Here is a 14,859-nt window from a genome sequence, read left to right as displayed (position 1 = left end):
TCAGATAGTATTTAAAATCTTGGGCATGTGGGGTCTGCACTTTTGGGGCTATTCCATTTGATTAGTCAATGGAGCTCGCCTACTCTCCCTAGGCAGACGGGTTGCCTCCCACAATATAAACAAGACTAGAGCGCACCAGGCAAGCTCAATCAAGCACAGCTATGTCTTGTATTTGAAAAATACTAAACCCGGGGCTGCTGCCATCTCCTACTGCCATTGTGGCTCTGTGCTGCTCCTAGCCTGTTGCTTGAATAGTGTGTAAGGAGTTTTGGTACTGTGACAGTAAAGATACACATTTCAACTTTACAACGGATTAATACAATTTTATTTAAAGGGAGTTTCATTTTGAAAACTCCTTATAAATGATGTTGAATACATGTGTTATAAAGGTTGTTATGCATGATATTGAAACTGTCATAAAGGTGTTATGAGTGGGTGTTATGTAAAGTGTACAGTGTTACCCAAATATCAATATTTAGGCTGGAATTCAATTTGCACATAAAAGTTATACCACACTGCACTTTCAGAAGTTAGTTTGAGCTAGCAGTTTTCAGTTTCCTGCATGTGCTCACAGCCATTCAACAAATATGGTCCTGTTTCCTCTCAAATGTATTCATTTAGATTGTTGACAGTTGGGGCTTTCAAGTCTTCTTTCTGTGCTGAGCTCATAGGTGGGAGAACTATACATGTACACAATGCATAACTGCAGAGCTTCACAGTTTAGTAGCCTACAGGAAACAGTCCTCCTCACATGCTTCAACATTAGGATGATATGCTAGAGCAGGTAAAGTGGATCATGAGGACCAGCTGGTATTTGATTTGGATATTCATTTTCACACTGATGGTCAGCATTGGTAAGTGGTGAATTTCTGCTGCAGCACTTCCATTGAGGGTTTTCCTCCGGGGACTGAGATTAAAACTATGTTTTTTAGGAACAGAATAAAAGTTGTGCTTGGCTTTGTTGGAAAATAAAATATATTTATGTTCATTTATCCATTCAATCATATCGTCTGCAAATACCAAAAGGTTATCATTAATACACAATGGAGGTTATGAGTAACTTGCATCAGTTTTAATCCATTACCCTCACTAACCCACAACCATCTCTCCAGCCCGTCAGGAGGTGATGTACATAAAGAGGTCGGAGGAGCAGTCAGTGGATCTCTCCTGTACACCTGAACAGACAGGTGGAACCCCTGTCAGTCTCTACCTGACCCACAGGTGTGTCCGGCCTGAGAGGGAGGTGCTGTTCATGGCCAAGGACCAGAGTTCCGGGACGGTGAGGGTTAACCGGCTGTACAAAGATCGTCTGAAGGTCACAGGCGGATTGAACTCTGACCTGCTCAACGTGACCATAGCCCACCTACAGCGCACAGACACAGGCCTGTACATCTGTGAGTTTGTCTACACAGCTGACCCCTCTGACCGAACAGTCTCCGGCAGTCTGGAATTCTTCCTGTTTGTTGAAGGGACAGGTACGTGATCATGACTTGGTTATACCACTGAGAAGGAACTATCAGTGGTCACCAACCGCGGTACTGGAGAGTTACTGAGGGTGCAGGCTTTAAGCCCTGTTCATCCTGTGCCCTCATTCTCATTGGGGGGAATTCCGACCCGAGTTAAACGCAAGTAAATGGAATGGAATTCCCTTTTTATGCACTGTTATCTCCACGTATTCTGACCTTAGATTTAAGCATGAGAAAAGAATGCTATTCACCCCGCTTTTCGTTGGGGTGGAGATCAATGAAATGAAGGTGTGGCGGAGATGTGTCTACAGATACTCCGTATTCTGACCTTGATTTAGGGCTTTATTAAATGTGTAAAGCTGAAGTGTTACAGATTCCGCGATATAAATGTAAAAGTCATTTCCGATTGAGCCGACATATGCAGCGTTTACCGTGAATGCAGTCTCGAATCCCATCACGGACAACTTACATTTGTTTAGCTAATTACCAACTTTACAACTACTTACTACTTTGCAACTACTTAGCATGTTAGCTAACCCATGTCAGCTAACCCTAACCTTAACCCCTAAACCATAGCCTAGCTAACGTTAGCCACACCAAATTGTAATTCGTAACATATCATACGAAATGGATAATGGACATCCACAAATGATTACATACCATACCAAACATATCATACTGATTGGAGTGTCCCAGATTTACGTTTACTATGTATTTGGATAAAAGTGTGTGTTCATTGTGCAGAGAGTGTGTGTCAGTGCTCCAGCTACCCCCCACTGATCTACACCATCTCAGCAGCAGCTGGCCTGCTTCTCCTCGTCCTCATCTGGCTGTGTGCAGCGGAGTGTGTAAGTAGCCTAATCCACCTGAACCTTACCACCATACCACAACCAAGCATGTTAATGTCGAAATCTAAAGGAAGGGGCAGTCCTCACTGTCACTCTCGGAATTACTTCAGTTTATTTCCAGACACATGACGAACATGGTTTCCACATCTAATTTTAGTCAGGTATAAAGTCATGAGTACATTTGTCAGTATTAAAGTATGCCTCATATCAGTTTCAGGCTAAGCTGAGAAAACGTCATAAAACACAAGCCCCCATCTATGAGGAAATGCACAGTGGGTGTCAAGAAGCTGGAAGTGCTCTAAATAACCATTCTGTGCCTACACCCCTGGAAGAAACAGAGTCCCCTGTGTACGCCAACCCCCAGGCCAGACAAGCACAGGAGAACCACTACGCCAGCCCCCAGGCCAGACAAGCACAGGAGACCCACTACGCCAACCCCCAGGCCAGACAAGCACAGGAGAACCACTACGCCAACCCCCAGGCCAGACAAGCACAGGAGACCCACTACGCCAACCCCCAGGCCAGACAAGCACAGGAGAACCACTACGCCAACCCCCAGGCCAGACAAGCACAGGAGAACCACTACGCCAGCCCCCAGGCCAGACAAGCACAGGAGAACCACTACGCCAACCCCCAGGCCAGACAAGCACAGGAGAACCACTACGCCAGCCCCCAGGCCAGACAAGCACAGGAGACCCACTACGCCAACCCCCAGGCCAGACAAGCACAGGAGAACCACTACGCCAACCCCCAGGCCAGACAAGCACAGGAGAACCACTACGCCAACCCCCAGGCCAGACAAGCACAGGAGAACCACTACGCCAACCCCCAGGCCAGACAAGCACAGGAGAACCACTACGCCAACCCCCAGGCCAGACAAGCACAGGAGAACCACTACGCCAACCCCCAGGCCAGACAAGCACAGGAGACCCACTACGCCAGCCCCCGACAGATCACTCTGAAGCCCTGAGCGAACCACGCTGAGGGTGCGTGACATGCCCCCCTAATGTTTTTTAAAAGGGGAGTGGACACTGATGGCAAAAATAAGAGTACAGGAGTTTCAGATGGAGATATAAATGTTCTAACCCACTCTGACAGGTGTGAAAGAGTTTCTAACTCTACCCGATCTGATGTCATTGCTTTTTCAAGTGTGTGCAAGATCGTAAGCAACGGTCAACTATTGGTCCCACCTCACCTTTCTTTTCTCCAGTGTCAACGAGTCACCCAACTATGGTTGCTCAACAAACCCACCTACAGGATGAGAATGGAAGACTTACAGAGCTAGTACATAGGTCACTGTGCCTGTATAGGTGTACTAGTGGTGATGCCCTTAACGCACAGCTGCCCTCAGAACAGGATCTAATAGGGAAAACTCCAATCTGCAAACTAATTGACAAATACTAACATCAAGAACTGACCCCAACACTCTTTAACAGCCAAGAAAAAAACTGCAATTTTATTAATAGTTTAAAAGAAGCTCCATAGTTCATGAAAACATTGTTTTCGGTGCATGTCATTTAACAATCACATTCTATGAGGAGAAAGACATACATTGAGAAAATCAATCATTACAAGCCACTGACTTTTCTTTAAATCTCAGTACAGACATTTTTTCTTAATATTTCAAAAACAAAAAAGGCAAAAAGCAGCCCTAACCCCAAATCCCCGTCCCACCCATCATCCCAACAAAAACTAAATAACTGAACGAAACAACAGAACACACAGATAGCCTTGGGGGTGACGGGCACAGTGCTAAAGAGTAAGACGCTCATTGGTTTAGGAATACACAGTATAGCCATGTAGCACAAGGTCAATCTGAATACACAACATAGCCATGTAGCGGTAGGTCAATCTGAATACACAGCATAGCCATGTAGCACAAGGTCAATCTGAATACACAGTATAGCCATGTAGCGGTAGGTCAATCTGAATACACAGTATAGCCATGTAGCGGTAGGTCAATCTGAATACACAGTATAGCCATGTAGCACAAGGTCAATCTGAATACACAGCATAGCCATGTAGTGCAATGTCAATCTGAATTAAGGAAGCCGGATGTTGGAGTCTTGGGGTGGGGGGGTAGGCCTACCCAACCAAATAAAAACAGTGGATCCCAAAACCCCTGCATAAAATGTGCCTTGTACCCATCAAAGTCTCCCCCCCCACCACCACCCCCAAACTTGTGCATAGATCATGATCCTTTACAACCAGCTAGTTTTAAAAACATCCCCCAAATAAATGCGACGTCAGTTTTTCCCCCTGTTCTTTAATACACGCCATAAGAGAGAATGACAGAGGAAAGACAGAGTAATGCACAATGGTCCTTATTCAGTCAGGACAGGACCTCTAAGAAAATACAATAAAGATTCAAAACATACAGAATTTGCATGTTCTTTCACGGTCATTTTTTGTAACAATCAAAATCAAATAATTTTGTTTTTAAATGTAAAGTAATTTTAATAAAATGTATATAAAGCACTCTTTCAAAAAAAAGTTAATTTAAAGTCCATTATTTGGTTAATACGTACGGTGCCTTCATAAAGTATTCACACCTCTTGACTTTTTCCACATTTTGTTGTTACTTAATGGGATTCAAATGGATTTAATTGTAATTTTTAACAATGATCTACACAATTCTCTAATCTCAAAGTGTAAGAAAAAGAATAATATTTGTACAAAATTCATGAAAAATAAAATACGAATATATCTTGATTAGATAAGTATTCAACCCCTTGAGTCAATACATGTTAAAATCGCATTTGAGTCCAAGTCTCTTTCCACACCTGGATTGTGCAACATTTGTCCATTATTCTTTTCAGAATCCTTCAAGCTCTGTCGAATTGTTTGTTGATCAATGTTAGACAACCATTTTTAGGTCTTGCCATTCAAGCAGATTAAAGTAAAAACTAACTCGGCCACTCTGGAACATTCACGGCCTTCTTGGTAAGCAACTCCAGCATAGATTTGGCCTTGTGTTTTAGGTTATTGCCCTGCTGAAAGGTGAATTCCTCTTCCAGTGTCTAGTTAGTGGAAAGCAGACTGAACAAGGTTTTCCTATAGGATTTTAACAATTACAAGCATACCCATAACAAGATGTAGGCACCACTATGCTTGAAAATATGGAGGGTGGTACTCTCAACCATAACACTTTGTATTCAGGACAAAAAGTTCATTGCTTTGCCACATTTTTTGAAGTATTACTTTAGTGCCTTGTGGCAAACAGGATACATGTTTCAGAATATTTTTATTCTGTACAGGCTTCCTTTTCACCCTTTTAATTAGGTTAGTATTGTGAAGTAACTACAATGTGAGTGATCCATCCTCAGTTTTCTCCCATCCCAGCCATTAAACTCTGTAACTGTTTTAAAGTCTCCATTGGCCTCATGGTGAAATCCCTGAGCAGTTTCCTTTCTCTCCGGCAACAGAGTTAGGAAGGACGCCTGTATCTCTGTAGTGACTGGGTGCATTGATACACCATCCAAAGTATAATTAATAACCACCATGCTCAAAGGGATATTCAATGCCTGTTTTTTAATGTATTTTTTACCCATCTACCAAAAGGTGGCCTTCTTTGCGAGGAATTGGAAAACCTCCCTGGTCTTTATAGTTGAATCTGTTTGAAATTCACTGCTCGACAGAGAGTCCTTAAAGATAATTGTATGTATGGGGTACAATGAGGTAGTCATTCAAAAATCATGTTAAACACTATTACTGCACACAGAGTCCATGCAACTTGTGACTTAAGCACATTTTTACTCCTGAACATATTTAGGCTTGTCATAACAAAAGGGGTTGAATACTTATTGACTCAAGACATTTCAGCTTTTCATTTTTTATTAAATTTGTCAAATTTAGAAAATCATAATTCCACTTTGACATTATGGGGTATTGTGTGTAGGCCAGTGACCAAAAAAATCTAATACTTTAATACATTTTAAATTCAGGCTGTAACAACAAAATTTGGTAAAAGTCAAGGGGTGTGAATACTTTCTGAAGGCACTGTAAACTGCTACGGATTTAGAAAAAAATGGATATTTTCTCTCTTTCTGAAATCCATAAATTTCAGTGCTTCATTTTTTAAAATCATTTCACCCCCCCCGTACATTAAAATGGAGTGGAGTTGGAACTCTGGAACCCTGGCCTTCCTGAGACAAGATCCACTTTATGTGTGCAAGATAGTGAGCAATTATGTATTTTTTTTTACAAAAGGAAAAATGTAATCAATAAAAACGCACAGGCTTTAGATAGTCCATGAAATCAACATAGAACAAAGATGTCAAAGGTCAAATATAACATGACAACACTGTTGGATCCCAGAGTTCTGAAAGTAGCACAATATTAAAATCTTCATTCTGTAAAGTGTTTTTGTTATTCTTTTTAAAATGGAAGTATTTGTCCTTTTTTGTTTTTCCAACATTTTCATACAGTTAATTCCTTTTCCTCGAACTTCAGAAGAACAAAAAAGGTTGTAAACCGTCAGTGGCCTTGCAGAAAACAAGCAAACATAACACATGAGATTTGAACAAAAATGAAACTGAACGAAAGCTAACAAACCAAAAAGGTAGGCACCTCTGAAGTGAGCCTTGTAACCAACCCTCCTTCTGATGTCTTGTCCTTCGGTTTCTCCCTGAATAGACAGGGAGAGCTACAAGTCTCTCTATCCAAACTATGGCCACAGGTCTTCAAAAATACTTTTTTTGTAACTTTTTTCAATATTAGATTTTTTTTGTTGCTTTTCTATACTTTTTATGTTTATAATCTGAAAAAAATGGTGCAATAATTATAATTAATAATCCATATTTTTTTCTTGGATTATTCCACAATGAAAGCCACTACAAGGTAGATAAACATATTACAGATTAAACACACTTATTTTCTTAAGTCCTTGAGTAAACATTTACACGTGAAGTCGCCGTCTGCCCCCAGTACTTTATCTGCCGTTGTTCGATTAGCTTGAGGGGAGGGCTGACACTCAGTGCAACGCTAGAGTCTAATAACAATAAACATCAGAATATACTTTTGATAAGCCAAAAATAAAACGTAAAACTAATATACTGAAAAGAAATAAAATGAAAAAGCGGAGACAATTCCCGCTGTAAATCACAGGCTCACAATCGTTTGAAACCTCATACACACTGTCTGTCAAACAGACACACATCCATCCATCCATGAACCATACAGTACAGGAAACCTTGTGCAAACACTCAGATACAACAGATGTCATTTAGCCTTTTTTTTTATACCAATCTTTGTTTTTAACAATCCTCATTTTTCAAATGTAGTTCACTCGGAACAGATGTTCTCAAATATCTAGGAAGTGTATGAATGAGACAAAATTATTACAAAGTGTTCACATTACAATATTGGCGCTTCTTTTGATTCAAGTATTTGTATTCTTTATTTTTGTATTACTCTGATATGTTAATATTATATTTATCTTCTGGGAAATATACAGAGAAGGAGAATACATAGGGGCAAGGTTGGACCTGGGGCAGAGAGAGCGGGCTTAGGGTAAAGTGGAAAGAGAAACCTAGCTGTATACATATATACACACACACACACTTGGATGTATACATGTATATAAACTAGCATGTGCATATTCAACCCAGGCCCTTGAGAAAGATTTGTTTTTTTGTTTTCCTCTTGAAAATGGGGTCCCTACCCCAGAACCTACTCTGGTCCATGATAGAGAAGCAAACTTTGCTTAAACTCCAGTTGCCTTTGAGTGATTGAAAAAGGGAGATTCTCTTGACTTCCTACACCAGTCATCCATGGTGTATATTGGTGGGTCAATAAGGTGGGGTAGGGGTGGGGGGGTAGAGTGACAGGGGGTCTCTCAGTGCTGGTGCTGCACAGAGAATCCTGGGACGCCTCTGAGGCTTGACCCCCCAATCCCTTTTTTGTGACCCTATTCCAGTCTGTAGCCTCGGGAGCCCAGCGTGGAGCAAAACAATTCAGGTTTTTCAGAAACAGGCAATTAGTGATTGTTGCTAATGTCACACGACAACGATGAGTACGAAAAACAACTCTTGGTAGAGGGCCTTCCCCCTTTTAAGACTTGGTACCGAACAACAAAACTGTGAGGTGTGTCCTGGCCCTGCTGATGCGGTGGGCCCCACCTGGACCCTAACCTTAAAATCCCAGATCTGTGGCAATGTTCTGTTCTGTGGGTGGTGCACTCGAGGCTGGAAATCAGAAATGAACACCAGCGATACAGCGTTCCAGAAGGTAGCCCCAGTCAGAGTGCCACAGTTGGGGGAAAAAGGCTTGCAGAGACAGAACGAGGCCTCTCAGCCAAGGAGTGCACAGCAAAAAACATACTTTAGAACTTTTTTTTAAACACTTTTTTTGTACTTTAGTTTCTACTTTTTGTCAAACCTTCTCAACCCCCCCCCCCCCAAAAAAAGATAACATGTTTTTGGTTTTATAAAAGGTGTACCCGATGTGACCCATCAACAGTACACCCAGACTGCCTGTTTTCTTTTGATAGCTGGGACAAGGTACTGCCTCATATGTCCTGGCCCAAATATTACCCCCTCCTCCCAGCCAACATTCCTCCATGACCATGTGCCTTTAAGTCTAGGATTCAGGAGGAAATGTAGTCTCAAAACTACTGAATCATGGGAATTGAAGGCTCATTTGACAGCAGAGACAACTCAATGGTAAATGGCAGGGCTGAAGTATATATTTTAGTCCAGTTGGCACATGACACATGAGGAAGGACTCCCAGAAACCCCCATCCCCACCACTCAGCAGGTTATTATTAGTGTTATCTAAAAGCTCTTGAAATCATCACAATGAACAACTGTACTTTACAGATGTACTTTACACAAAGCTAGAGCTCCAACAGGGGAAAGCAGAGTCTACTCAGTGTTCCTCCTCCTGAGCTGTGTATGTATGAGGGATATCAGTGAGACTGAATTACAAAGACACCACAGTGATGGGGCAGTGGGGAGGGTAGTTTGGAGTCTGCCTAGTGCTGGCAGGTATGAAAAATGCCAGCGGGTGGAAAGGAGGGGGTTAGACAATTGGCAGATGGTTGGTGGACTGATGGTTGATGGTTCTGAGCGCGAACCTCTGTCTTTGCATAGAAATCAAGTGCTGCGTCAGTTTATATGGAATTCAGGTTGACGGAGAGGGGTAGTGGTATAGGAGTCTGTCTTTTCATTCTGCCAGAAAGCTCCTCGACAGCCTATGGAAAATAAAGCACCAGTGTGAGTGAGGCCTGACTGGAGTGGAGGATGTGTGTGTGGAGAGGACAACATGGGGATGGGAAGGGAGAGAGGGTGGGCTGGGCAGCAGAGGCTGTGAGAGAGGGGGAGCAGGGCTGGCCGGGTAGATAGATACCCTCTGAATCTCACACCTGATCTGACTATACATTAGAACCATCAGGCCCGCTCCTGAACCAAAACACTGACTGTCTAACAACCACACCAAATGAACCACCCCCACTGAGATCTGCAGTGTCCGTATCCATAACATTCCTGTGGTGGGCTGCGTTTGCTGAGGTGCGCGTCGAACCAGGAGTATTTTAGTTTCTGCTTACGAGCAGTAAGAGCAGGGGACAGGAGAGCAGCTGAACACGGCATGGAGCTGTCGAAAAAACATCCGTAAAAATCATTGTAATCATAAAACAAACAGCAAGTTTGACAAAAACTAAAATAACTCTGGCGATTTTTCCAGAAATGAAAATAATAAACCAAAAAAATTAAACCAAAGAAAACTTCACACAATTCAAAAACCTCTTAATCTCTGGCTAAAGTGATCCTTGCATGAGAGACAGAGATAGAGGGATAGAGGGCGGGATAGAGTGGAGATGATGAACAACAGAAGAAAGAGGGATAGAGAGCGGGATAGAGTGGAGGTGATGAAGAATAGAAGAGAGAGGGATGGAGGGTGGGATAGAGTGGAGGTGATGAAGAATAGAAGAGAGAGGGATGGAGGGTGGGATAGAGTGGAGGTGATGAACAACAGAAGAGAGAGGGATAGAGAGCGGGATAGAGTGGAGGTGATGAAAAACAGAAGAGAGAGGGATAGAGGGCGAGATAGAGAGCGGGATAGAGTGGAGGAGATGAACAACAGAAGAGAGAGGGATAGAGAGAGGGATAGAGTGGAGTAGTAGTAGTTAATACGAATCGGACAGTTCTGACAGCTGCTCTTGGGCACCAGAGGCCCCGGAGGTCCCTGGGGGAACCAGTCTGAGGCTCCCCAGGGAGGGAGAGGGGAAGGTGGGGTGAGAGCTGCTGCAGAGGCCTGGTGTGGAGCTTCTATGAAGTCCTCCCCCTCCGCAGCAGGCAGGCACTCAATGGCCACACGATCATACAGGTTGGCAGGGCTTGTGAAAAAGGTTGAGAGATAGAGAGTAAATGACAATCCCCCTGCAGAATCCATCCACAGAACATTGCCGCAGCATCTAGTTGCGTCTCCAGAGAACAAGGCTAAAGATTTTCAGTCATGTAACAGTGATATTTACTTTGATAGAGTGAAAGGGAAAACAGGCGAGTGCTTCGGGGTCTCACACCCGATAGTGCCCAAAGTCTTTCATTCTTTCTTTCTTTCCTTTCCATTCCTTCATTTTGCTACCATTTCAGAAACTTTCCTGGTACCACACACAGACCGCGAGAAAGGGAAGGTTTAAAATAGAAAAAAACTATCTGAAAACTGAAAATAGTTTCACATCTGTGTTACAGTTCATAAAGAGTTACGGAGAAGCCACGTCGTAGTAGATTGCTTGTTTTTTTTTGTTTGAGTTTTTTTTCTCGAGTTTCAGTGTCACACGCTTCTCCTCTTCTGATTCGTTGGCATTGAAGTGAAGGAGCTTGACGCTCTTTGCTAAGTGCTATGATAAACCATCTCTTCTTATAAACCAGTTATACATTTGTCCCATACTTTTTTGTACCAAATACAACAATGGAAAGAAAAAAATGCATCGTTTCGTCTTGTGGGTAGATAAGGAACACGTCTCGTTTTGGTATAATGCCCCATACACCCCCTTCCTTACCCCTGTACCCCTCTAGTCTGTCACTGTTGTGTGAGGCTGGATTAGAAAAGACCTAGTCCGAGACTGAATAACAAGTGCTTGTTGTATATCCTTGTGTTTCACGGATAAGTGGGTCCAGCCAGCTCACACACCCAGGGGGATGGATATAGAGAGTCCTTGCTGTTTTTGATTTTGTCTCTTCTCTTGAAAGAGGTTTGTGAGAGAAACCCTTTGAGTACTTGGGGTGGACGGTAGTAGAGAGTAGTCTGTGGCTTATATTGCACGTCACTTGAAATGGTGTGTTGGTGTAAAGAAGAGATTAGTGGACCACGGAAAAGACTGAGGTCTTCCGCAGTCACAGAAAGGGGGGAACCAGACCACAAGTTCGTCCTTAAACGAGTTGAGGTGCATTTCAAAAGAAGTGTTTTCTTACAGTTCCATAGAGCAGTGGTTACTAGACTTCAACAAGACGGTCATACACACATGTAAACACACGCCCCCGGAAATATTGACACATCGGAGTAATATTTCTCTTCGCTTATTTTGCGAAAGGGTCGGGGAAACGAAACTCCTCCATGACAAAAATGGCTTTAAAATGAACAAGGCGAAGATCTTTTGCGTTTGCATCATCAATCCCTTTAAGAGTGGTGGAGACTGAATAATATGCTTGTGACCGCCGAGGCTTCCAGTTGAGAGCTGCTGTGTCCTCAGTCTCTTACAAGCACATCCTCTCCCCTGGGGTTTCGCTGGCTCAGAAATGAGTGTGCAATTCTCAGTACGTTTTCTTCAGTAAGTACAGAGTGAGTGAGAATCAGTGAATAAAGGAGGGGAACCAGGCCAGGAGGGAGGTTAAGGCTAGTAATTAGTGCTGAGAAAAAACAAACAAGAGAAATTCCGGACTGGTAGAAAGTTCTGGAACCTTCCCGACAGGAAGGGGATGGGCTTTGGGAATGATGTGTATCTATGGTTTCTCTGAGGTGTGGATTGACTGCTGCCAGGCAGCAAGGGATTATGGGAGTTTTGAAGATGGCAGCTCGTTGTTTGAAGCAGTTAGCCTAAAATACACATTTCACATGACAAAAAGTTCTCAGAGTAAAGTTCAAATGTTTCTCTTCCTTTGTTGGTTGAGTCAAAGGCATACTCGTGCTTTTCCGAAAGTCCAAACTTAAAACACTGAGCCTCTCGCCGAACAAATCTAAAATGAAATGTTTTTTTTTTTTAAACAAACAGAAAAATTGGAAGAGGGTGAGCAGCGTGGACACAGAAGAGCCACCTTGTACTCAAGTCTGTCCCTCGATCATCCCACCCACATTGATTATCACCACATTGATTTGCTTGGTTTTTGCTCTTCTGTCTGTATATGTGTATATATGTATATGTGTAGTACTGTGTAGTATTCCTGTGTCGTATTCCATTCCTCCTTTTTCTAGCATGGAGCTCTGTGACGTGGTCCTACATGGACTCCCCGCTCAGCAGGTCCCCAGGAAGCAGCGTGTTGATTGGAGTAGGACTCCCCATGACCCGCCCCTCCTCTCCGCTGGGCGGTCCCCATAGGCTGGAGTACTGGGGCACGCCCCCCCACAGCAGGTCTCCGCCCGTCTTGGCTCCACCTCCTCCCATGCCGCCACTGCTGCCGCCAGAATTCCAGTGGGGGTGGCCAATGGGGTGCGAGGATCTGGGCCCGGAACCGCCCATCCGCGTCTGATTGACGCCTGGGTCAGCCTGCCAGCTGGTGGTTGAGGCTAGCTGCTGGCCCTGTGCAAAGAAGCGCTGGACCTCTTCCTCCCCAGCAAACTCTGCCAGGATGGTGGTGTTACCCAGAACGCACCTGGACAGGAAGAGAGACAAATAGAGGTGTGTTATTTAGTTAGCCTCGTTGAAGTGGCCATTCTCATACACCACGTGTGATGCTATAGATACTGTTTTTTACCCTTTGTGGAAGCAGGCCGGGCACACACTAAAAGATCTCTCTAAGTTCACATTTTTCCAAATTCTAAGCTTTCCAAGTTCTCCCAGTTCTAAGTTCTTTCACACCTGACATGACATAAGTGTTTCTGCCTACGAGCAGTGAGAGGGGCAGGAAAACTGCCAACAACATCTCCGTACATGTGCAGGGACTTCTGGGCCTTGGCGGCCTCCTCCTTGGAGCTGTAGCGCACCAATGCGTTGCCCTGGGTCAGGTTGAGGTGGAATGTGATGAGGGGGCCATGCTGCATGCATAGCGTCCGCAGGGTGGACCCGTCTATCTGGGGAGTGAGGTTCCTCAGGACCAACCAGCTACTGGTCCTGTTGGAGCTGTCTGTACTCCATGTGGTAGCTGCTATAAGGATAGAGGGGGAGGAGGAGGAGAGAAGAGGGGGATATAAAAGAGGGCGGAAAGAGCTAAATAAATCTAAAATGCAGAATTGCGCTATATCGAACACCATGATGTCACAATGTCAGAAGTGGATTCTCCAAGGAGCTAGGAAAGTCAGTAAGATGGGTGGTGTATTCTAAGCAGTAAGCTCTGTAGTTTAGGTAAACCACAGTGTCAGTTGATCAAGAGAGGTGCGTTCAACCACAACAAGGCATTCTCTGGGCGTTGTCTAGACCGCCTTGGCTGCACCAAAAGGGTACCAAGTCTCTGCCTGCCAGGCTACAACATACACCTCTAGAACCTGGCCTTCAGTCTATCGTATCGCAACACCTCTAGAACCTGGCCTTTAGTCTGTATCACATCACCTCTTGAACCTGGCCTTCAGTCTATCGTATCGCAACACCTCTAGAACCTGGCCTTCAGTCTATCGTATCGCAACACCTCTAGAACCTGGCCTTCAGTCTATCGTATCACAACACCTCTAGAACCTGGCCTTCAGTCTATCGTATCACAACACCTCTAGAACCTGGCCTTCAGTCTATCGTATCGCAACACCTCTAGAACCTGGCCTTCAGTCTATCGTATCGCATCACCTCTAGAACCTGGCCTTCAGTCCATCGTATCACAACACCTCTAGAACCTGGCCTTTAGTCTGTATCACAACAACTCTAGAACCTGGCCTTCAGTCTGTATCACATCACCTCTAGAACCTGGCCTTCAGTCTGTATCACATCACCTCTAGAACCTGGCCTTCAGTCTATCGTATCACAACACCTCTAGAACCTGGCCTTCAGTCTGTATCACATCACCTCTAGAACCTGGCCTTCAGTCTGTATCACATCACCTCTAGAACCTGGCCTTCAGTCTATCGTATCACAACACCTCTAGAACCTGGCCTTCAGTCCATCGTATCACAACACCTCTAGAACCTGGCCTTTAGTCTATCGTATCGCAACACCTCTAGAACCTGGCCTTCAGTCTATCGTATCACAACACCTCTAGAACCTGGCCTTCAGTCCATCGTATCACATCACCTCTAGAACCTGGCCTTTAGTCTGTATCACATCACCTCTAGAACCTGGCCTTCAGTCTATCGTATCACAACACCTCTAGAACCTGGCCTTCAGTCCATCGTATCACAACACCTCTAGAACCTGGCCTTCAGTCCATCGTATCACAACACCTCTAGAACCTGGCCTTCAGTCTATC

The 14,859-nt window shown here is 44.1% G+C and overlaps 1 protein-coding gene across 8 annotated transcripts in view; it reads right to left on the bottom strand.

Moving 5' to 3' along the window:
* Window positions 1-6,519: 6,519 nt before the first annotated feature.
* LOC106606600 (trinucleotide repeat-containing gene 6C protein) overlaps window positions 6,520-14,859 on the bottom strand; it is a 136,856-nt gene continuing 128,516 nt past the window's right edge. For 7 of the 8 annotated variants that reach the window (XM_045715587.1, XM_045715581.1, XM_045715583.1 and 4 more), the window contains 2 exons: window positions 13,401-13,614; window positions 6,520-13,122 (listed from right to left, as the gene is read on the bottom strand). In XM_045715587.1, coding sequence (XP_045571543.1) covers window positions 12,747-13,122; window positions 13,401-13,614 — 590 coding nt within the window. In that variant the 3' untranslated portion in view covers window positions 6,520-12,746. The remainder of the gene's footprint in view (window positions 13,123-13,400; window positions 13,615-14,859) is intronic. The other variant, XM_045715582.1, reaches the window with a different exon arrangement.

Source organism: Salmo salar, chromosome ssa03 (genome assembly GCF_905237065.1).
Source record: "Salmo salar chromosome ssa03, Ssal_v3.1, whole genome shotgun sequence".
NCBI lineage: Eukaryota > Metazoa > Chordata > Actinopteri > Salmoniformes > Salmonidae > Salmo > Salmo salar.
This window is presented reverse-complemented; position numbering and strand designations above follow the sequence as displayed.